The sequence below is a fragment of the Otolemur garnettii genome, unplaced genomic scaffold (assembly GCF_000181295.1).
Source record: "Otolemur garnettii isolate 467f Iridium unplaced genomic scaffold, OtoGar3 scaffold00009, whole genome shotgun sequence".
NCBI classification, from domain to species: domain Eukaryota; kingdom Metazoa; phylum Chordata; class Mammalia; order Primates; family Galagidae; genus Otolemur; species Otolemur garnettii.
This window is the reverse complement of record NW_003852404.1, coordinates 23,299,039-23,324,006: the sequence shown is the minus strand read 5'-3', so window position 1 is coordinate 23,324,006 and position 24,968 is coordinate 23,299,039. Positions and strand designations below refer to the sequence as shown.

The following is a 24,968-nucleotide window of genomic DNA, read 5'->3' as shown; positions in this document are numbered from 1 at the left end:
AACGCTGACAATTATTGTTATTATACAAATTCCGTATACTTTTTCTTATTCTCTCAATTTTTAATTGTTTTCTTTAGAACATACGTGTGGATATTTGACCCTTTTCATTCATCTATTTAAGCTTGTTTGTACTTTGCACAGTTTTCTTGTGACTCACAAAGCTTCTTAGGAAAAAAAAACCGAAAGCGAATAACCATGCAGAATGACTTTCTCCTTTTCCTCTCCGTTGCACGTAGCTGATTGTATAGCAAATTATAACAACCAACTGGATAACAAACAAACAAATCTGATGCTCCCTGAGTCAACTGTTTATGGTGATGTGGACCTTAGTAACAAAATCAATGAGATGAAAACCTTCAATAGCCCAAATCTGAAGGATGGGCGTTTTGTCAATCCATCAGGGCAGCCTACTCCTTACGCCACCACTCAGCTCATCCAGTCGAACCTCAGCAACAACATGAACAATGGCAGTGGGGACTCCAGCGAGAAGCACTGGAAAACACCAGGACAGCAGAAACAAGAAGCGCCACCCATTCAGTACAACATCATGGAGCAAAACAAACTGAACAAAGGTCAGAGCTTTGCTGGGGTTCCTGTCTTTGTCCCATATCCATACCGTTCAGGCTTCAGCCGGTGATGTGGAAACTGGTCTGTGACTAGCACGCAAATCCGTTTGTTTTGTTGCTGAGATTTTCTTTTGGTTTCAAAATTTTCACCATCAAAAGAGTTAATTAGCACAACAATAACCTTGGAAAATTCATTTTATAATAATATATAAGTATTTTCAAATGGCTTTGAGATTAATTTAAATTTAATAGTAGGTGAGGGATTGCTTCGGACAGACAATCTTTTATTCATAAGGCTGATGCACAACCGTCACAATACCTCACCTTTTCAATAAATAGACTATTCCATTCTTTCCACTTGAGGATGGAAGATAATTGCTTCTACATGGCCATGTAAACGAATGGCATTTTTATATCAACCTGAAGAAAAATAATTAAATTATATTTGAACTGGAGAAGTGGTTCAATTGGTTGTATTTCTCCTACCTTAAGGTTAATAAGACTGCTCCAATGTATAATTTTCCAACCTAAGTTTCTTTGGTTGACCTGATTGAAGTCTGTCAGTATAGAACTTAAATTGAGTTTAGTATTATCCCGAAGCAGCAGAAGAATATTCAGTGGCCTGAAGGGAATGTTGCTCTATTGTAATGTGTGTGAGTTGGTAAAGATAGGTATTTGATTTCTATGTAGTCCTTCAGTCTATTGCCTTAATAACATGGTTTGCAAAGTTATACCTCTAGGAAAAAAGGGATTGCTTTAATATGAATAGATGGGGTAATGCTGTGCAAGGGTCCCTGTAAAGAATATTTTCTTTACGTTTGAGTTGGGAACATTTTCGCCAAAAATAAAACTTGTTCTTAGAGATTACAAAAATAGAACTTAACCATTTCATTTAATTAAGATAATGTTGTATGTTTTAATTGGATAATACAGTCTAGCCTTTTCTCAAGTTTCAGAAAGCCCTCGATTGGTATACTATCCCGATTTAATAAATATTTATTAAGACTCCTGCATTATTTCATGACAAAAACTGACAAAGATAAGCAGGACAGTTTCTGCAATCATGGGGTTTGCAGCAGCGACTCAACCCATTGTCACATTACTCCTCCATGGTGTGTGATTTTACTGTGGACTTCAGAAAGGTCTGACAGCCTCCATACAAATATTTCAGAACTTGGATTTATTGTTTATATTGCTTGTACGCAGATTTGGTGTGTCAGACCATAATGAAGAACCTGGAACACAGCTAGATGACAGATTATAACTGACTACGTTCCAATAGCAAGCTTTGCATTTGGATTTTGTCTCTTGCCTAAGTGAGAAGAAGCATTTCTGGGATACATTAAGATATTTTGTTTTGTTATCATGGATATCTTTTTATTAGATAAAAGTCTTGCTGACAAGTTTCAGTTTTATTTTTTATTTTATTATGATTTATTTTTTATGATTTGCAGGCATGTTTTCATTATTTCTTATTTTAAAAATTATTTTGTTACTGCACAATTAGAACATAAACTTTACCTTTTTTTCTTTTAAAAACACATTTATTTGAAGTAAATGAGCTTTTGTTCACAACTCATCTCTGCTGCATTTTCCCTAGAGGCTGCCACGACTATTCCCTTCCACACTGTTCCTATTTAATTCATGATAATTATTTTAGAGGGATGACAATTTTTCCCTCACTTTCTCCCCAAATCCCCACTTCCGTCTCGTACAAACACAGATGACCAAATTCTAATGCAAAGTGACTGTAGAATGATTTTCAAACCTAAAACAGTAGAGACAGCTCACTCTCAAACAGTGTATGTAAGAATAAAATATCTCCAAGAAGACGAGCACTTTTTGGTTTCCAGACAAAACAAAGTTTCCAGATTTGCTCAAGAGAATCACAAGCTCACTGATTGGCCAGAAACCATCTGATCTTTTTGTCCTAAACTGTCACTTCAACTAGGATATCATCACATCGTTAAACTTTATTTAATTATTTTTAAAGACTGGGCCTCACTGTGTCACCAGGCTGAAGTTCAGTGACCCAGTCAAAGATAGCTCACTGGAATGTCAAATTCCTGAGCTCAGGTATTCCTCCTACCTCAGCCTCTCAAACTGTTAGGAGTATAGACACATGACCCTGTGCCTGATGAATTTCTTTTAATTTTATTCTTATAGAGATAGTTTCTTGTTATATTGCCCAAGGCTGGCCTTGAACTCCTGGCTCCAAGCAGTCCTCCTGCCTTGGCCTCCCCAATTGCTGGGATTGAAGGCCTGGCTCCCACACTCAGCTTATAAGCCTTTTTATCTTCTGACAATCTAAATATGAAAATAAATGTAAAAACAAGACAAATAAATCCTTCAGTTTCTTTAATTACTCAGAAATAGAGACAAAGCAAAGAGACACAAACAATTTATGAATCAAAAATAAATAATTTTTTTTATCTGAAATGTCTAGATTATCGAGCAAATGACACAATTCCTCCAACTATCCCATACAACCAGTCTTACGACCAGAATACAGGAGGATCCTACAATAGTTCAGACCGGGGCAGTAGCACATCTGGTAAGTAAAGAGAACCAAAGAAAAAGGCAACCGCTGCCGGTGCATTCCGAGATTATGAATTGAGTGCTAATAGGCTACTGTATGCAGGTAACATGTCTAATCACTTCATAGAATCTGCATCCCAAGCATGAATCTTATCACTGAAATTTGAGAGACTGCCCTCACTAAGCCATTTTATGTTCTGTTCAGTAGCCAAAGTCTAAATTTACTATTTTTCTCCCTATTAATGAGCTTTAATAAGGCCTAAAGCATGAACTAATCTTTAAAGGCAGTTGAAACTTCTTTGTTTCCCCCTTGGTTAAAATCTAACTAAAATTGTCACATATCTAGTTAACTCGCTAAACATACTGCCCTTTGAAACTAAGTTTTGAAAGCACATGACATTTGAGTGCGTTTGAGCAGAATCAAAAGGCTGAGAAGCAGTAACGTGAGGTCCAGGTACGATAGAAACCTGTCTCCGTGTACAGGCTTGTTACCATCCCCCACGTCTTGCTGTAAGCCTCATAAAGCAACTGCCCAACCCTCAGACTAAAGAGCCTCAGAAGCCACATTGAGGCCTCTTCCCTGTGGTCTTCATGCTGTTGCAGCTGTTTGCCAGCTGTTTTCTTTATAGGGGAGCTGCAGATGGGAGCTTGCTGGTACTTAAGTCTTGTTTTTCTAATTAAAGGTGATTCATTATTAGAACTAACATGTGGCAAGTCACACCACAATGGGAACCAAACCAACTGATCTTGTTTCTATCAGGCTTTTCCAGAAGAGGGTAGAAATGGCACCTCCTAGCAAGTGGATTGAAGTTCTTGTTAGGGGCTTTTAATCAAGAGTCTCCACCTCTCCATTATAATGAAGGCGGAATTCACATTTTACGGTTAACTAAGACATGCTGCATTTTCTAGACTGTTGAAATGGTTTCTGTTTGAATTAGAAGAGTTTTAAAATAAGCCTTTACCTTTTAATATCTGCTCTATCATATGTTCGTGGTTTTTGTAACAATGAAAACCTTACGAAATAACTTCTTTTCCTTTTTGAAGTAAGTCAATCCTGAGTTAAAAGAAAAATTTCAAGGATCTACGTTTGCGAAAACCATACAAAATATTTTAACATGTTATCATCTCATATAATTTAATCTTTGAATCTCTAGTCACTTGTGGGAAAGATTACAGCCTAGTGGAAAAAACTATAATTCCAGATTTCTCCACCCTTCAGCTTCCATACCTAGATTTTGTAATTCTGCTTCTGTTTCTCGTTTGGTATTCTGTGAATACATGGAAAAATTGATACGAAGGTGTGAAATCTGGTGGCAATTAGGAAAGAGAACAAGGAAGTGAGAAGACAGGAGAGGTTTGGGTTGTTGGGTCTTTCAGGACTGGTGGAGTTATTATAGTGGATGTAAGTCAAGAAATTGAGAGGAAGATGCTAGTTAATGTCAACTCCACAACACACACACCAACATCCTGATATAGGACAACTGATTGGTGGAAGAAAATAGGGGACACATCAGCAATCAACTGGCAATCCTAGTTTATTGAGAATAGCCTGCTCCTCACCCTGCACTTGGTCCAGTAACAGACCAGCGCAGGAACGTCTGGCTTAGCCAATACTGCCACTTAAAATTTCCACGTGACTTTAAGAAAAGGCTCATTAAATATGTTAAGACCTGTTTCATGCATCGTGTGAGTCAGCACGCACTGCACCGTGTGTCTTGGAGCTGTTTCAGACAAGTTTTAAATAATAAGGTCAACATGATTCACTGATATTAAGGGGTCATAGGAGTAAAAATAATTATAAACTCATTGTCTATGATTCACTTATGAATCTAAAATGTGTCATATTTGGAAGGGGGACTATTTTTATCCCCAAGTATCTTTTGACCTGAAGTTTTTCTAAAATGAATACTATAAAATATTCAGCTACCTATGTTTAAAGAATAGGCCAAATCGAAAATCAAAGCACTGGAGTAGTTGAATAATTGTAGTATTTTAAACTACTAAGAATGTTCAGGAAACATCATTTTACTATCTGCCACAATTTTATACAAATGGTGACTGAAAATACCTTCTATCCCTTCTAAAGAAATCATTTTTCTGCTTCTTTTGTCATTAGTTATATTAGCTATTCCAGCAATTATTTTCATCTGTACCTGCCTTTCTGAAGAGAACTAGTAATTTCATTGTGCCTAAAACGTTTCAGTGGACAAGGACAAATTATACATATTCAGTGATTTAATGCAACGGTGGAACTCTAATAGATCGTATCTGTATCATATTGTATTTTAGGTTCCAGCAATTAAGTAATAGAAAGGCGCTTGAGAAAACACATCTACAGCTCATTTGTTTAAGATGATAATCCATAATGCAACTAATTGTTGTAGGAAGATCACTATTAATGATATGACTTCTAAAATTCATTTACGGTTTTATTGCCTTTTTTGCTACTTATTTCGCATGCAGTTGAGCACAGCAGCACTTTGCTTCTATTGTGCCGAGTTCCGTTTAAAATTAATGAAGAAAACTGTGTTTATTTCTATATACGTGTATTAATTATAAGATCATGCTTACAGAAAATAATTAACTTGGGAATAATGGGAAAAAATTAAAGGCCGGAATAAAAGGGCTTGTATTTTATTTCCTTTCCAGGGAGTCAAGGGCACAAGAAAGGGGCACGAACACCCAAGGTACCAAAACAGGGCGGCATGAACTGGGCCGACCTGCTTCCTCCTCCCCCAGCACATCCGCCTCCCCATAGCAATAGTGAAGAGTACAGCCTTTCTGTAGATGAAAGGTAAGCGGGGACTGCAGAGCAGATGGAAGGGGCGTGTTAGGATTGTTTAAGCCCATCTTAAGTGTAATCATTATTAAGAGACTGATTGCTAAGGTCCACAAACGGCCTCCAAATAAAATAGTGTTGGTTAGCAGAAATTAAAAACCCACCTTATTTATACCAAACGAAAGAATCTGTGTTTTTAATGTTCCTTTGCAACTATGAAATACACACACGTACACATACCTACACAGAGGATGCCAAAATATATATATACGTTTTAAGAAAGGGAAAAAACTGTATCAAAATTGTAATACTTACTACATATTAATAATAAAAGAAGAATACAAGTCATGCTGAATACCTCTTATAAAGAAGTCAAATATAGATTGAGTATTACAAAGGTAATCATGTTGTTTCTTTCTAAAATATATATATGTACACATATATATGTATCTTTGGGAACCTCTGTATATATTTTTCATTATATGTAATGAAAATGTAATAATCTCATATATACCATGTCTATATGTATAAAATAATATATACAGCTTATGTTTTTGTGATTTTTAAATACAGTATTAGCACTTCTGTGGCACAGCTCTAAGTTTTTGAAAAAGATTGTATGGCTGTATACCACAGTTGGGGTATCCTAAACGTGTTTTTAGATATTACCACATTATGCTGTGAAATTTTACTTATAGATATACAAAAATTAAAACTTTATTGAGTTTTTTAATCCCCCTAGAAGAGTTAGACTTACTGAATTTTTTCTTACAAGGATTTAACTAGTGTCAATAATCTATGTGACAGCAGTTAGCAGGTCAGTGTGGTTTTTGTTACTACTCCAGAATCTGTCGAACTGGAGGTTGTACTGCCAAACAAAACAAAACAGCCACTTCGCTACTGGGATCAAAGGGAGAGAACTCTCTTGACCTAGAGAGGCAACAACCACAAAAATCTACCTGAAAATATGATCTTTTCTGTGACTATTATAAAAATTAAATCACCATTCTTTCATTCTCCACGGTTTTACAGTTCCAACATACTCAGAAACAAAGGCTCTGTGCTCCTATTTTCCAATCATCTTATAAAGAACATCTCAAGTCAAATCCTTACATAAAAAATATTTACAGTGGATTTTCATTATCCAGAGTTGTTACGTTCTATAAAACTACTGTGGACATGGAATTAGCAAATATTGAGCCTTTGCTCCCAGGGGAGATACAGAGCGAGGTTCCTTTGAACCACAACATTTTTGTCAACTGACTATTGCATAACCTCGTTTCATGTGGGTTTAGATTGTATTGTTGGTTCATTAACATGAAACTCACAGCCAACAGCTCCCTAAGCCATTTCTGAGCAAAGCTTTCCTAATAGATGTATTTTCTTTGTAAAGTACATCACAGCCTTCCAGCACCTAGGAACACTAAATATCATTTCAGCACTTCTTTGGATCCATTTTAAGCAATATAAAGTAAAAGATAAAAAAAATTAAAAGGCACTATCTAAACCCCAAAAAGGATATTTGTTTACAATGTGAGCGCTGACACCAGAAAGCAAAATGTCGCCTTGTTTTGCCTCAGCTGCAGGTAGCTCAAATTTGGGGCCTCCTTGTGCATGTATGGAATGACTGTGTAAGTGCCACAAATATTGATTTTGAATTTACAGATAAATTTTACCAAGCCAGTGAATTTGAAATACAGAATCTGCAAATAAGAAAACTTGAGTATATTTACAAAAATTCATTTTCTGTGGTATTTTAACATGTATTGCTATCTTAATACACAAAAAAGACTAAAATGAAATAAGTAGATATAGTTAAAGCATAAAAATAAAGAATACAGGAGATGCAACTGTGCCTCCAAAAGAAAAACTGACTCTAATTGAGAAGAATGAAGGTTTCCTGATCTGCTGGTCTTTATTCTTGATCTGGACAAATGAGACGGTTCTCAATTAAAAGGAGGGGTTTTGTGGACATGGGACCACACAGAGATGTGGACCCCCTGGAGAAATAACATAAAACACATGGTGGGGAGTGAGAGGGCGCAGGGAAGGCAAATGGAAGCCAGACCAGGCAGATTCTTGAATGTCTTATTTACACACGTTATGCTCTGTGCAATTAGAGAGCCGTTTCTGACTTTGAAGAGCGAATGAATGGCCTGCGAGTGATGTGTCTAACAGTAAAGAAATTCTGGAAACACTGGAGTGACTGGAGGCTAACAGATCAATTAAAAGATTGTTCCACCCACGGTAGCACACGCCACAGAAAAGAATAAGGGGATACATTCTAGAGAATTTGTATAGACAGAATAGAAGTGGCTTGGGGAAGGGTTTGAAGTCCAAGGTGACCAAGGCTTCTCTAGTTTGCGTGAGTGAGCAGACTGCTGTGCTGTTGGTTAATAAAAGAAGCATGGGAAAGAGTGACAAGAGGGAGACGGTGGGGTTAGGAGAGTGAAGGAAAACAAAAGAGATCAGGTTATTTGCACATGAATTTCACTGAGCACATGGAAAGAAGGCATGAACTGGAGAGATGAGTAATGAAAATGCCATTTATATAAAGTGGTATAAACTGCCCTGCTAACCAAGAAACATACTCTGGGGTAAGAGACAAAGGGAAAATATGCATGTTTCCCACCGTGGCCTTGGTTTCCCCACAGCCTTAGCAGAGGAGTAGAGGGGCACTTCACTGTTTAAAGGTGGTGTATTTTTCACACATAATCCTTAATGCAGTCCAACTTCTTCTTTTAATGCTCAACTAAAGAAATAGTGATTTCTTATAGCATGAGAGAAGAAGTCAGTGGTATTGGACTCAATGAGTTATCTCCAATAATATCTCTCCTATTAAAGGATTATAAGAGTGATTTTTCTTGGAGGTAGAACTTTATCTTAGGATTATTTGTCATACCATCTCTGAGTCTTATTTTAGAGGACATGCAGAATTGGAGGGACAGAATGAACCAAATACATGTGGACTATGCGAAGTTAAACTGGATTTCTTTATTGCACAACTTCTTCAATCCTGTAATAGCTTCATGTACATTGAATTCTCTCAGGAAAAAAAAAAAGATACTATAGTAATTCACCAACCATTGTGACAGTGAGCTGTATTTTTTTAAATAAAATCTCCTTACTATAACCCAGAACATTCAGATTTGAAAAACAATTCATGAGTGGCGCCTGTGGCTCAGTGGGTAGGGGCTGGCCCCATATACCAAGGGTGGCAGGTTCAAACCCGGCCCCCGGCCAAACTGTAATAGAAAAATAGCCAGGCATTGTGGTGGGCGCCTGTAGTCCCAGTTACTCAGGAGGCTCAGGCAAGAGAATCACCTAAGCCCAGGAGTTAGAGGTTGCTGTGAGCTGTGATGCCACAGGATTCTACTGAGGGCAATAGAGAGACACTCTGTCTCTTAAAAAAAAAAAAAAAAAAAAAAAAAGAAAGAAAAACAACCCAAAGCCAGCATTTCACTTCCTATACAAAACTTGAATAATCTGTAGTAAGTCTACATGTCCTTATTATTTCTTTTAGCTATGACCAAGAAATGCCATGTCCAGTACCCCCAGCAAGGATGTATTTGCAACAAGATGAATTAGAAGAGGAGGAAGATGAACGAGGCCCTACTCCCCCCGTGCGGGGGGCAGCTTCTTCTCCAGCTGCTGTGTCCTACAGCCATCAGTCGACGGCCACTCTGACTCCCTCCCCACAGGAAGAGCTCCAGCCCATGTTGCAGGACTGCCCCGAGGAGATGGGCCACTTGCAGCACCAACCTGACAGGAGGTACCTTGTCACTGGCCTTCTTTTCTAACCATCAGATAAGTTCACTCTTCAGTGGAAGTTACTGAATACTGTCCCATGAAGTGATTTTCATGTCACATCAGCCCTTTCTTACATTGTCATCCCACAGTAAGCCTAGGTAATTAACATACTGTGTTATATGCTTGCCTGTTACATTAATAGTTGATCCTGGTGACCTGGCAATCATAAAATAATACACATTAACCCCGGCCCACGCACATACAGTAGTCGCATTCACAGCACATGGAGACCATGTGTGTAGTTTGCTAGTCCCGGAACATGTTATTGATAGTGGGTATTTTTGCACTTTAATTTTCCTTGTGCATGAGTAAGTCTCTTCTTTGGTCAGTAGAAATAGATTTTCTCCTGTCCTTTTAAATTTCAGTGCACGTAATGATGTGTTCCCTCGGGGCTATGATGCCCCCAGAAGAATGAGTTTGTTACAGTCACTTTTGGCTGACTTCAGATACTTTCAGTTTTAATATTAGCTTAGTGCTCTTATGTCAGCTTACTAAATAATTTGTGTGTGTGTGTGTGCGTGTGTGTGCGCGTGCACACGTGCGTAGAGTTTTTGAAACCTCAGTATTGAGCATCCCCACCCAATGCATTTTTGTGGTACACAGTGATTGTCATTTCTACCACATCAAAGCTATTACTGCATCGCGTCCCCTCTCCTTTCACTGCTGACGACTTTGTTTGCACTATCTTATTGCCCTCCACACGTTATATTGTATCTATTATTTCAAAATTCCTAATATCATTTGAAACTGAGCATATGATTTGCCTCAGAAGATTTTCCTTCAATGTTCTGGAATGAATAACAACCTCTTGTCTCTGCTGCTTGAATTTTACTCTGTAGATTAAAACAGAATTTCACTTTGTTTATGAATTTCTTCTGTCGTTAAGAGGTTATTATTAAATTCAAATCATAAACTCGCTAAAAAGAAGGAAGTAATTAAATCTTCTTTTATGTGACAAGAGGGAATCTGGCTTCTATACGCTTAAAAGAAATATTATTAACTCGTCCAACTTCATCAAGATCAAGAGCAAATCCGGCATCTCTTTGTCCTATGAAGGTCACAGATCATCTCTGCTACTCTCCTTGGAAGCATGCCTGTAGTCGCAGCTACTCGGGAGGCTGAGGCAAGAGGATTGCTTGAGCCCAAGAATTTGAGGTTGTTGAGAGCTAAAATGACACCACAGCACTCTACCCAGGGTGACAGAGTGAGACACTATCTCAAAATAGAATAAATAAAATAGGTTCTACACACAACATTTTTGTGGTTTGTTGATGGCGATGCCTGTCATAGTGTTAGAGAACATTTAAAAGGAGCTTATTTAGCTCTGAAATACCTGAGTTTTGTATATTCCCCATTTCCTGTCTGTATTCCCAATGGCATGCAGTATCTTTTCCCCACCTTCTCTCTATTATTATTTGTCTTCCTTGTGTTTTCCTTTGTGCCTTCCTTGTAAACAGCAGTGAGTAATTTTACCTTTATCAATCTTGATTCACAGCCTTTTCCCCTTCATTTAGTTCTTCTTTTCACTGTTAACTCTTGAGTCTACTCCTTTTAAATTGTTTTTTTCCTTTTTGTTTTTTTGATCTCCCTTCGATTCCCACAATGTCCTACCAGTTAATACTGCTTAACTCCTCTACCTTCCTCATTCCTGTGTACATTGAATTCTGGCTTAAATATAATGTTTGGCTTCGATCAGTCTACTGAGGGTGACCTCCTGATGGTCAAATCCAAAGGCTTCTCAGTCTTTCTGTAGTTCAGCTGTCTGCGGTAATGTCAATTTTATAAATTATTGTCAGAATTAATAATATACGCAAAGTGTCCAAAGCAAAGTAAGTATCCAACAAATGCAGTTCCCTGAGTTGATCTGCATCCTCTGCGATCATCCCATCACTTGACTCAACCATCATTCTGATGACTGTCAGCTACATTTAGCCAGCCCAGACTTTTTTCCTGAGCATCACATGATCTTTCCACTTGGATGTCTCCCCATGTCCAATTCCACATGCTTCATCTTTGGGCTTGACTTTTCAAACTTGTTCCTTCTCCTACATTGATGGCTGTCTTGTTGAAAGCTATCAACTATTATTTATTTCACCAATATATTAAAAATGAAGTAGCCAAGGGAATAGGCCAAAGCCTAAAAGCCAGTATCTTTGTCATTTTGAAATCAGCTTAATTATTCTGTTTAATTTCTTGCTACCATTCCACAAATGAAATGATTCAAGCTTCTTCAATTCTAACTCAAAAATAACCTGGATATCATTCCCATATTTTTATTCCCATAGCTGCTAGGAATTACCTTCCATCCCTACCCGTTAAAATACGGCCATCCCATTGAACCAGCCTCATTCATCTCTCTCTTGTTCTCTCCACTCTCACGTTATCTTCCTTTCCACACATGAATCTAGTTATGTTCCCGCCTGAAGCTGTCTTGAGCTCACCGACATCTGGCTCTTCCTGCACATGCTGTTTTTTTTTTTTATCACCTGCAAGCACATCTCATCTTTTCACACAATGCTCGGATGACACTCCCTCTGTGAAGCTTTCCTCTGGTTGCCTAGAAAAAAATCAACTACCCTCCTCTTTACTCTTCCCAGGGCTCTGCTCACATCTCTCTTGCCGTGCTAACCAATTGTCATTTTACATGAGAATTTGCTGTTTGTTTTTCTGTTTTCCTCTATACATTAACAGCTCTTTGAGGCCAGAGCTCATCTCTGACTCATTGCAGAATTCCACAGAACTCTCTTCAATAAGTATTTGATAAATGGAACTTGATACTGTAGAAGAATTTGGAGTTGGCTTACTTTCTACTGTTTTAGACTGATGAATACTTATACGAACCTGAGGTTGGTGTATATAATTGGGAAATACATTAAGTATCTACACTTAGAATCAAAAATAAAGTGTATAATCAAAACCAAAATCAGCCTATTTTAAAATTTCCGACTATCACAATATAATAACAGTGTTTAGTTACATGGATTACTTTTGTACTGCTTGGAATTAAGTTATAAGTGTGCCCATCACCCACACAGTGTACACTGTACCTTCTACGTATTACTTCACTCATCCTCTTCTCTCTGCTCCTACCTGCCAAATTTCTGTTGAGTTTAACTTCCACCTGTGCCGGTGAGTGCTGTCTGATTATTTCCAACTTAATAGTGAGTGTGTCTGGTGTTTGTTTTTTCATTCTTGAGAAACTTCAATAACAAGAATGGTTTCCAGTTCTATCTGAATAGAAAAGGAATTAATGTATTTTATTTTTTTATTTTTTATTTTTGGAGATGGTCTCACTCTATCACCCTGGGTAGAATGCTGTGACATCATAGCTCACAGAAACCTCAAACTCTTGGGTTTAAGCAGTCCTCTTGCCTCAGCCTCCCAAGTGGCTGAGACTACAGGCATGTGGCACACTGGTGGATATCTATAGCATCATTTGATGTATAATGCAAATTTGAGTATTTCTTGCCTGCCCTTAACAAATTATCTTGGTGTTTGCTTTTCTGAAAAGGATTTTAATTCTCTCTCATATAAGAAACTTAATTTTGGAGGATACAAAATCCTAGGTTGGCCATTACTCTGTTTAAGAAGACTTGAGGATAGAGCTATAATTCCTTCTGACTTGTGAATTCTCAGTTGGGAAGTCTGCAGTTGGCCTGATGGGCTTTCCTTTGTAAATGACTTGATGATTTAACATTATAGCATGTAGGAGTTCTTCTTTCATATTAATTTTGGCCAGTTTGATGACTTAAATGTTATAGTGATTGCTTCTGTGTGATGAATCTCTCAAGGGTTCACTGAGCTGCTTATACTTTGGAATTCTAGATTTCTAGCGAGATTAAGGAAGAAGTTATCCTCATTTATTTCCTCAAATGGATTTTGTGTGTGTTTTCTTCTTTACATTCAGGGATACCCATGGTTCTTAAGTTTGACCTCTTTACACGATCCCATATTTCTTGTAGACTTTGTTCATTCCTCATATTTGTAGGTTCTTTATCTTTGATTGACTTGTTTCATTTGAAGGTATTATCTTCAAGCTCTGAGGTTTTTTTTTCTAGCTGATCTAATTTATTCTTAGGATTTTTTCATTGTGTTTTCTATTACCTTGAATTTTTTTATTTCTAGTTCTTTTTGATTTTTTAAAAATTATTTGATTTCCTTAGTAAATTTTTTATTCATTTCCTGTATTATTCATGTGATTCCTGTGTGTGTGTGTGTGTGTGTGTGTGTGTGTGTGTTTTCTATTTTCTCTCATGTTTTGTTGAGCTTCCTTATAATCCAAATTTGGAATTCTTTACCTGTCATTGACATACAGGGTGGACATAAAGTCTATGTGCAAATAGTAAACTAATTAAAGCTGTGCATCTTAATTTCACCTGAGAGATCCACCCTGTAATTCCATTTTACCGATAGAATCCATTGGTAAAGAGTTGTTCTTTCCTTAGGGAGGTTACATTCCATTCTGATTTTTCATAACTCTCAAATTATTTTGCTGATGCCCTCTCATTTGGCCTCTCAGTCCAGTCTGGGGGGGACCAGCCTAGCTTTTGGACCTGTCCCTGGGTCCTGGAAGACCAATCCCTGACCATGCCGAGGAGAAGAATGCTGATCCCAAATTGTCTGTGGAGTGTTCCAGCAGGTTGGATGATCCTCTCAGTTTGCCTCGTCCTGCTATGTTCACCTTTTCCCTGCAGTTTGAATTGTGTTGTGTCCCTGAACTTAATCTCCAATAAGGGGGTGGTACTTGTGAGTCTGAATCAGCCATGCCTTTTCTATTGAGTTGGGTGATGCTATGATACCCTGTGGAATTGTTTTCCTTGTCACTGGTTGATGTTTGTATGAAAGAGCCAGCTGCTAAAATGTACTTTTATGCCTGTGGTAGACTCTGGTCTCTCCAGTGGGGCACTCGGATACCCTAAGCTTTAGGAGAGGCCCTGAAGCTTATTCTCCACAACCACTGAGCAGGATCAAGGCAGTTTGTGGGTAGGTCATGGGTGCCTGAAAAGCTTTGTAAAACTGAAACATGGCTCAGAAAATGTTTTTGAGGGGGTTTCTGGCATGAAAGTCAGAATGAGGTCCCAAACCATGAGTGCTGTTCACAGGGATGGGCTTATACACTGAGTGCTGAGGCCAGGAGCTGGGGTAATTCTGCCTTGATCCAGCAGCACAGTTTATCTGTGGGGAGGGCTACATGCTTCCCCAAATTGCCATTCCTTGGCCTCTCCTAGCACACTGCTGTTCAGTCCAGTATGCCCCCTCACTACCCTATCCAGCTTCTGAATCTTCCCTGGGTCTGTGTTTCTGACCCACTAGGGCGCATCTTCGTGAAACACTGGCTATCAGGGAGTTCCACAGCTGTGCATCTCTTTTCCATTACCAGTCCTTGGAGTAAGAAGTATGTGCCCCTCTCTCTTGGCAGAGTTCTTCCTAGGGCATGCACCTACCAGAGAGAAACAGCCTCTCGCAAACTTTTCAGTACAAACTGTTCTTCCCGTTGTAATGAGTAGGGGTAGGGGCTGAGCACCTGGTTAGGCCACACACCTGAATGTGAAGCATTTGGTTGCCATGGAACCAGGGGAAAAGCTATTCCTCTTTGAATGCCACACCCACATGCAATAGGGCAGTTCTCAAATGGCAGGAGATGGGTGCACCCCCAGGTCCCCGTCCCACAGGACCCCACCGTACATTTCTGTCAGATATGACCATGCGGGTTTCCTTGCCACCCAAGTCTAGCTCCACGACTCCTCTCCTGCCTCCCCTGCACCACTCTATTGTCTGGGGTGTACCAAGACCTGCTTGTTTATTTAAGCTGCTGGCACAAAATCCAAGTGAGCAGGAAGTTCTCAAATTGTTCACCCCGGTCCCAGTGAAAGTCCTCAAGACAAAGAAGAGTGGGTCTTCCTTTCTGTGAGACTTCGGCCTGGGATGCATGCCGGCTGGTGAGGAGCAGCCGTTAGTGAGCTTCTCAGCTCAGGCCATGCTCACAGTTGTGCTGGAGGGGAGGGACCGCCGCTGCTAGCTATGCTCATACTGTTTTCTCCATTAGAGTGGATAAGGGAGGTGCTGGGGGCATGGCAGAAGTGCCTGGATACGAGAAAGCCAGCACTCTGCTGTGTCATGCTACTCTCCCAGGGGGCGCCCTGCTCAAGCTGCCCAGACTCCCCACTGTTCTGCATTGGCCTGGGCCTGGGCTTGTGGAGGGTGGCAAAGCCGTCAATATATTTAGTGTCCCACTGTTCACCAAGGGCATTTACGAGGGGAAGGAGGATTCCCTTACCCCTTCAAGCCTTTCTGGGTTCGATCCCTGCTGATACCTTCTCTTCTTTATCTTCTCACTTCTCGGCTTCCCTGTTTTCTCTGTGGAGTCCCCAGCCATCTCTGACCTCTCTCTCTGTGGTCCACACTGGGCTGCAATTCTTCTCTCCTCTGTCCAATATCCTGGCTTCCCGTGGGGATGGTCCGACAAGCAATGTTTCTGGTCAGCCATTTTCTATATTCAGCCTTTTAAAAGGTATGATTTTCAGTCTATAAAGATATAATGAATATTAGTTCATTTATGGAAATAACATTAAGCACTAATAAAAAGTACATAAAAGCCCATTTAAAAAAAAAACTCACTGCTTTTTTTATCATGAATGTATATTCTGTATTTTTACTACCAAAATTTTTTAAAATAAGGCCAGGCATGGTGGCCTGTAATCCCAACACTCTGGGAGGCCAAGGTTGGAGGATTGCTTCAACTCAGGAATTCAAGACCAGCCTGAGCAAGAGTGAGAGCCTGTCTCTATTAAAAATAGAAAAATTAGCTGGGTGTTGTGCAGGTGCCTGTAATCCCAGCTACTTGGAGGACTGGGACAAGAGGATTACTTGGGCCCAGGAGTTTGAAGTTGCTATGAGCTAGGCTGATGCCACAGTACTCTGGGCTGGGGCAACTGAGTAAGACTCTATCTCAAAAATTTTAAAAATTTTAAAAATTTAAAAACTTTCTTAAAAATACAGATGTACAAAATGAGAATATAAAGGTGCCAATGACCTACATAGTCAAAAACAGACACTGAGAAGATCTCAGTAAAGATCCTTTCAATCTGGCCAGGCATGGTGGTTCACTCCTATAATCCTAGCAGTTTGGGAGGCCAAGGCAGGTGGACTGCCTGAGCTCAGGAGAACATCCTGAGGAAGAGCAAGATTCCATCTCTAAAACAAACAAACGAACAAAAAGAAAAGAAAAGAAAGCCGGGCATTGTGGCAAGCACCTGTGTTCCCTACTTGGGAGGCTGAGGCAAAAGCATTGCTTGAGCTCAAGAGTTTGAGGTTGCTGTGAGCTATGACACCATATCACTCTACCAAGGGTAACAAAGTGAGACCCTGTCTCAAAAAAAAAAAAAAAAAATCCTTTCAATCTTTCATCCCTACATGTACTCACAGTGCTTTGAATTTATGGTATAATGATATAAGATACTTTTTTCAGTGAGAAGTATATTTTTCTATGTGAATAACTTTTTTTTTATTTAGGCACTTGTGTCTTGTATTTTATTTATAACCAATCTCCTAATATTAGGCACTAAATTGTGTCTGTCTTTTTGATGTTATCTGCAGTGCTGTGATTCCCATCTTCAATTGCCTTTTCATGAAGCCTCCTCGGAATCCTTTGACCTCTTCTAATGCCTGCCCCTTCCACAGATGCCTTCTCATCCTTACCATCTTACCACTTCCCTAATGGGACACTCATACATATAGTAGCTATTTCTCTACACACCTAATTCTAGAGCCTCAGACCCACATATCCAAGTACTTTCTCCTGAAGATTTTTACTACCTAAGTATCACTCTGAGTGATATCCACTTATCTCCAGCCATGAATGCACTTTGCTGGTTCCCGCAGCCGTTGTCTCTGACCTGCACTGCAGTAATGTTCCACTGAGTGGTCTGACTGCCTTTAGCTTTCCCCCTTCTTCAATCTAATCCCCTCCTAAAATGAAACACTGATCAAGTCTCTCCCCTGCTTAAAAATCTCTCAGTGGCTTCCCCTTTTCTTTAAAATGGAGGCAAGGTTCCTTAATGTAGCCATCAAGGCCCTTTGTCATCTTACCCCTGTGTGCTGCCCTTCCATCCTTACCCACTGCAGTCACTGTCTGTGTTGTCTTTAAGTTCCTTCTGGTCGTGCAGTGAGCACAGCTCCTGCTCACCTCAGGATATTTACACATGCAGTGCCACCTTCCTGGAATGCCATCATTCCCCTTTCTTTTTGGAGTTAACACCTATAATTCCTTTAGACTCAAGATTAAACAGCTGATCCTCCTCACAGAATCTTTCCCTAGTGTCCCAACTTGGGATAAGAGCATGTTCCCATATACCCTGTGCATCCTCTGCCATGATGCTTGCATAAATTTGCATTATCATTGCATATTTAATTAATTGTGATTAATGCTATTTATCTCCTTCACCGGACCAGAAGTTCCTTCAGACAAGGGCCATATTTATTTTATTCAGCTGAATTCCTATCACAATGCGTGAATTTCTATTTCTCTTGCTGTTTAGCAAACTATTCTAAAACTTTAGAGGCCTGACATAAACATTTCATTTTATTGAAAGTCCCATGGGCCAGGAATTCTGAAGGAATTCTGCTGGGAAACTCAGCCCAGCTGAATGGCTCTAGTTGCACTGCTGGAGCTGGAAAATCTACTTCCAAGCACGTTTCTTCACTCATATGTCCGATGTCCCCTACGGGTCCCATGTCATTCACACATCTCTCATCCCCAACACATCTGATTTCCCTCACTGCTCAGACACTCCTCATCCATCTCATGTCCCTCATGCATGCACCTGACGTCTTCATGGATCAGATGTCCCTCATGTGCATCATGTCCTCATATGCAAAATGTTTCTTCTGTGTCTCATGATCCTTAGAGTCCTGTCTTCCAGGGTCTCATCAGCTAGCCCCGGCTTCTCATAAGAGGAGATCTCAGGGTAGTGGGACTTCTTATGTGGCAACTGGCACCCAAGAAGGCAGGACAAGGAAGTGCTGGGCCAGTTATAAATGACACTCAGAACTGGGACACGACCTTACTTGTACTACATTCTATTGCTCAAAGCACAAGGTCTTTCCAGAGTCAAGACTGAAGAACTTCCTGTCCTGGAAGAGTGGAAAATTTCTCATTTCAAAAGAGCATTTGGAACGAGAGATATCATTACAGACATTTCACAAAATGCAAGGTGCCACGGCCTTAGCCATAGTTATCTCCTATTAGATATGCATGCCTTAAAGTGGAATCTTAGAGTATAAATCATGTTATACGTTACCTGAGCTCTTACCGTGTGTGATCTCTGTGGTCTTTACCATAACAGGCACACAGTAAAAGTCTAAAGAATAAATTTATTTATGACTTTTAAATTTATTAGTGACATATATAAAAAGTAGAATACACATTAATAAAAAAGTACCGAACTAAAGCCATTATAACACTGCAATATTAACTAAATAAACACTGACGACCTGGATTATTATCAATAGTGCAACTTTGGCATTCTAATGACTTTTGGGGTATTCCATTTTTGTCTAAATGGGGTAAACTAGGTGACCCAATAGTAGGAATCTTTCTTATCTTTTTTTTCCGACAATAACTCTGAACATGATATAATTAAACTCATGCACATATGTTGTATCCACGTGTCTGGTACAATTAAAGTTTACTGGAGTTCATACTTAGTAAGAATCTCTTCAAAGGTAAAAAGCATTTTTCATGTATGCAATAGAAATTTACTGATATCTTATTAATATAGACAAATTGAGCTAACTGTATCATTAACAGTTAGCTCAATTTGTAAATCATTGAGCTCAGTTAGTAAATCACTGAGGCTACGCACCAGTCAGTGTAAGAAAAAAATCTCGAAGGTATGCATTTTCCCCCTTTTGTCTTTTGCCTGGTAAATGCAATGTGGTGAACTATATAAAAACCCGTTTTCATAAATTAATGACATCATTCTACTTTTTTCTCTGAACATGTCTATGGAGGCATCATCTTTGCAGGAGCCTAGAGTATTGTGATTCGCAGTCAGACTCTGGTACATTATTTCAGGAGATGCTGAAACCCCTCAGGGGGAGAAATCCAGAGGGTTGAGGTTCATTTGCGACAAGTCTCACTCGAGTGCAGCATCTTGAAATAGCTTTTTGTTTTCAAATAGAATATATTACATATTTCAAACTGTACGTGTTTATCACACATTCCCCGGGCTTCCCTTATTTGCAGATGGTTTGAATACATTTTTCTGTCTTTCCTCAACATTTGTACAGGGTGGTTGTAGTTCAAAACCAGCTCTTGTTTAACATGAAGATATTTTTGCTGTAGAGAACGTGAATTATCCAAACACAACAATGCTGGCATCCTTTCATAGTGAAGTTGGCCATTCTGCGTCTTTTTATTGATGGCAAAATTGTTCCCTTTATGCTAAAAAGTCTTACATGTCTTTTTTAAAAGATGTTTCTTGTGGTATTTTGGATACATATGCTGACAAAGGCTGTAAATTAACTTTTAAGTGCGGTGTTTTATTGCATTCCGAATGAAACAATGGTTTTCCTCCTGTGGGTAGGATACACTCCATATTGAAACGATTATCCATTTTAATCTCTTAAATAACTTCAGCTTTGACACATTTTTCATATTTCTTCTGGTGCCACACACAGACACATTAAAAACCACCCAGAAATGAAAAATCCTGCATCACAATGAAGAATTCTGAGTGTGTATATATCACATATATGGACACACGTAACAATATGCATTTGCACACATATATGTGTACATAGACACACAGTTTTTCAATGTAATGTGATTTTTTTGTATTTGTAGAGTTTTTAATGCATCTGCACGTGGCAAATATCTCTCCTCTCCTTGCAATTATACACACACACACACATAATAAAATATGTATTTACATTTATGCATGCGTGGGTAATGATGCCATTCTTGGAAATAAAAATTAGTTTCCAATTCTACACTTGATATACACTAGCTGTGGCGACTATGGCAAGGTTTTCCATTGCTCTGAATGTTAATATCCTCTTCTGTAAAACAATAATTTAAAAAGTAATTCCGAAAGTTGTTGTGGGAATTAAATGAGTTAACACTGTAAACTGTGCTTAGCTACAAAATCAGTGCTCGCTAAGTGAGTTAATTGTAGCATTTTCATAATCATTTATTTTTAATATTTTCCATTTACATTAATGAAACAGGCTTATTGAAGTGTCTGAATTCATTGGGGATAAAAAGCAGTAAACATTTTTCTTCAAAACTGAACTTAACTTTTCTCTCTCTTTTGTAGAGATCTTTACCAGATCTGCATGGTTTTGATCTCAGTTTGATCTTTTAAGCAAACCCTATATGGTTTTAATCTTAGTGGAATCTGGACCAGATCCTGTATGTTTATTTTTGTTTGTTTTCTTTTAAGACCCAGTTTTGTTAATTTTAAAACTTAATCACACATTCCCAGACAGCCTTTGGAAAACGCACTTGTCCGTGGCTACCGTGGAATGGCATAAGGGGGCATGTTCTGCTTTTAACCACCTATCTCATCCTCCTGCCTCTTTCCGCTTCATTCTCCTAGGTGGGGAGGTGGGAAAGATGGAACAGAAAAAGGAAACTGGATAAAGATCTAATTTTCTTCTTAGTTAACTCTACTGACTATTCTATCTCATTGTACTCTATGTAATGAGAGTAGCAGGTGGAGGGCACCAGCACTCACTCACCCCACAGATGAGAGCCTCCATCCTGGGCAGTATCTGTAGTCATTTGTAGTTTTGGAATGATTCAGACGTATCTTCATGTTGACTACCAGTTGGTGGCATTTGTACCTTTTCTCTTCTCCCAAGCCAAAGACATCACCAGCACCAGTGCTCAGGTTGGCAGGTGTGTGTGGAATCCACCTGTCTATGTCTCAGGAGTGCAGAGTTTGATGAGGTATTGCCATCCCTTTGCTACTTGAGAGTCCCCCACTTTGTCCTCTCTCTAACCTAGCTTGGGACTGTAGATCAAGTCCCTTACCAAGCAGTCCTCAAGCAGGAATCACCTTCTTGCAGGCACTCTGCTGATTTAGGAAGTACCTTTTGGTATTCTTCTTCCTTAGGAGTAACCTCTTTCCACTGAGGTCTACATGCTTTCTACTTTCTCAGTCATCTCATATTCACTGTGGTTCGTGGTCTTGGTGGTGTGAGTGGAAAGACTGCTTTCAATTGGTGGCGTCCTTCAAGTCTGTGAGGAGATGGTTGAAACCAGCTATTGTGGACTTACATTGTGGATGCTACTTCATTGTGTTTTCAGCTTTGGTTCCTAATGAATTCCAAAACATCAGAAAAAACACCTTTAAACGCTGTGTCAGGTAGAATAAGAATGTACATGGTAGAGTTTAAAATAGCTAATAACATTAGTGGAACTTTGTAAGTGAGCAAATTAGAGAAACATTGTTCTTGGCTACCATAACCTTTAAAAAAAATAGGGTAAAATCTAAAGGAAATTGTGTCATATGCTGAATGTGTAATGTTTTTTAATCCTAAGAAATTCTACCCTTTATAGTCAAGATAAAATGACTTCATTTGCTTGGAAATGAACTAATAGGAATGGCAATGAAGGAAAAAGACAGAAACATGTTTATAGATCAAACTGTTTCAGGACCACTGTTCATTGTCTTCTTAATAATAAACTGCCAGTAATATTTGAAACACTTTAGGATAAATACATAAGCCTATGCTCCAAAAATAAGTATTACTTCTCCTTCTTTAACTGAGCATAATCCAAATGATAAGACATAAGAAGACTATAGAGAGCTGAGTATATTTCTATTAAACTTGAGTCAATAGGTGGCCTCGGGAGGGCCTCTGCTTGACAGGCGCAGTTCAAAATAAAATCAAGCTTAATCAGGCTTCGATTTCCAGTTGCTTTTCTGACCAATTTAATTCAACAGAAGCAAAGATTGAATCAGCGTGCCTGTGGATTTTTGGTTAAATTGTCCTTTCTGCCTTAAATAATGAGCTGAGAGAGACTTGTTCATTCCTCTTCTTGCAGACGACAGCCTGTGAGTCCCCCCCCACCCCCACGGCCGATTTCCCCGCCACATACCTACGGCTACATTTCGGGCCCCCTTGTCTCCGACATGGATACAGACGCCCCAGAAGAAGAAGAAGACGAGGCCGACATGGAAGTGGCCAAGATGCAAACCAGAAGGCTTTTGTTACGTGGGCTTGAGCAGACCCCTGCCTCGAGTGTCGGGGACCTCGAGAGCTCTGTCACGGGATCCATGATCAATGGCTGGGGCTCGGCCTCAGAGGAGGACAACATTTCCAGCGGACGCTCCAGCGTTAGTTCCTCGGACGGCTCCTTTTTCACTGATGCTGATTTTGCCCAGGCAGTGGCGGCCGCAGCTGAGTATGCCGGTCTCAAAGTGGCGCGGCGTCAGATGCAGGACGCAGCCGGTAAGTCACACCCGGGTCTCCAGGCGGGACAGGAAAGCGTGGCGTGGATCTGGCTGTTGCTGATTCTCTCCTATGATCTGTGTCCCATATGAAACACGACTGTCATTTCAGTCTTTATTTATTTATTCATATTTTTGCTACCTAAGGAAACCGAGGTCCAAGAATTTGACTTAGTTGGATTATTCTCTTTTTTTGACAAGGCTTTCAAAATTTTCTATTGCGCTTTGATTTAAAAAAATCTTATATAATAGGAGTGATAGGAAGCTCCCCACTTCCTATCACTGATAGGGCCACCTAGGGAGGTCCTCATGTTCTGGAAAGCCATAGCAAATTGATATCATTTCTTTAAGCTATCCATAATACAGTTAATTAAATGAAGTTTGCATTTTTAAATGTATACGACATATAATTCCTTTAATGTCAAAAGTCATCAAGATAAAATGTATTGGTATAGTGCTCTTATCCCATTTAATTTGAAATTCTCCAGGAAAAATAAATAGTAAATATCCACACGGGCCACTTACTGGAAAATGGGCTTTTTCTCCTGAATCCCTTTTCTCTTCCCGTGCTTTCAAATTAGAATATTAACTTAATTAGGCAGATATAAAGATGTGTGTAACGTGCGTACATTTTGAAGCACAAATATTCCATACTTAAAGTAAACATTTTCAACTTAATAATTGGGAGAGCCAATTAATCCAAAGTCTTATTTTATTTTCTTCTGCTTTCCCTTGTCCCTACACAGCCTAAATTTGATTACTATAGAGCCATTTGAGTATCTTAACACATTTTTACTTACCTCCTCTTCTTCCGAACCCTGTTTAGAAAGCAAATAGAAATTTTTAAAATCTTAAATATAAAACATTCATTTATCATGATTTCTATTTCTGTGGATTGAGTAGATACACATATACATTTGTGTGTGTGTGTATATATGTATATAAGTAATGTGCATATGTGGGGTGTGTGTGTATGTGAGTGTATATGAGTGTGTTCATTTCTGGTAGCCAAGAAAATACAAATACTACAGCAGAATAACAAAAATAACATGGTCAGCAAGAAAGAGACACAGATCAGAGAAAGAAAAGATCATCACAACAAATTGATAGTTGGTATTTTGTTGTTTGACATGTCTTTGCCTTAGTTTAATAACTACCAATTGGTGGTTTTCCATGTTCTGTGCGGATATTGGGTTGGCTATTTTTTTTTTTATCAGCATAGAAGGTATTCACAGAATATTTAAATTTTATTATGAAGTCATCTCTGTGTTATTTATCAAGAATGTGTTGCAAGAAAAAATGTCTAGTATCTCTCCACTTATTATTGTTGAATGTATATTTATTCTCACCAGGTTTGCATTCAAGACGTTCAAATATCCTTTATAGCCCTCGAGTAGCTGTTCAATGTAATAAACTATGCAAACCTAATTATCTTTTAAAACAAATAAATAACACCTAACTTTATGTGTAGTTTTGTTTCTCCCTTACAGTTTAATCTTCTGTTAGAAAATTGCATGAAGTTAAGCATCTTAAGCTGCTGCTTTCAGACTGCATTAATTAATTAATTAATTAATTAATTTTTTGAGACAGAGTCTCACTTTGTCACCCTGGGTAGAGTGCTGTGGCGTCACAGCTCACGGCAACCTTAAAATCTTAAGAGATTCTCTTGTCTTAGCCTCCCAAGTAGCTGGGACTACAGGCTCCTGCCACAACACTGGGCTATTTTTTGGTTGTAGTTGTCATTTTGTTTGGCAGGCCCAGGCTGGATCTGAACCCACCAGCTTAGCTCCCATGTATGTGGCTGGCGCCTTAGCT

The 24,968-nt window shown here is 39.1% G+C and overlaps 1 protein-coding gene across 3 annotated transcripts in view; it reads left to right on the top strand.

Annotated features, from left to right (window-relative positions):
- ROBO1 (roundabout guidance receptor 1) overlaps positions 1 to 24,968 on the top strand; it is a 952,396-nt gene that overhangs the window by 908,757 nt on the left and 18,671 nt on the right. For 2 of the 3 annotated variants that reach the window (XM_003783918.2, XM_003783919.2), the window contains 5 exons: positions 237 to 572; positions 3,013 to 3,120; positions 5,754 to 5,898; positions 9,407 to 9,655; positions 22,748 to 23,154. In XM_003783918.2, the coding sequence (XP_003783966.1) occupies positions 237 to 572; positions 3,013 to 3,120; positions 5,754 to 5,898; positions 9,407 to 9,655; positions 22,748 to 23,154 (1,245 nt within the window). The remainder of the gene's footprint in view (positions 1 to 236; positions 573 to 3,012; positions 3,121 to 5,753; positions 5,899 to 9,406; positions 9,656 to 22,747; positions 23,155 to 24,968) is intronic. The other variant, XM_003783920.2, reaches the window with a different exon arrangement.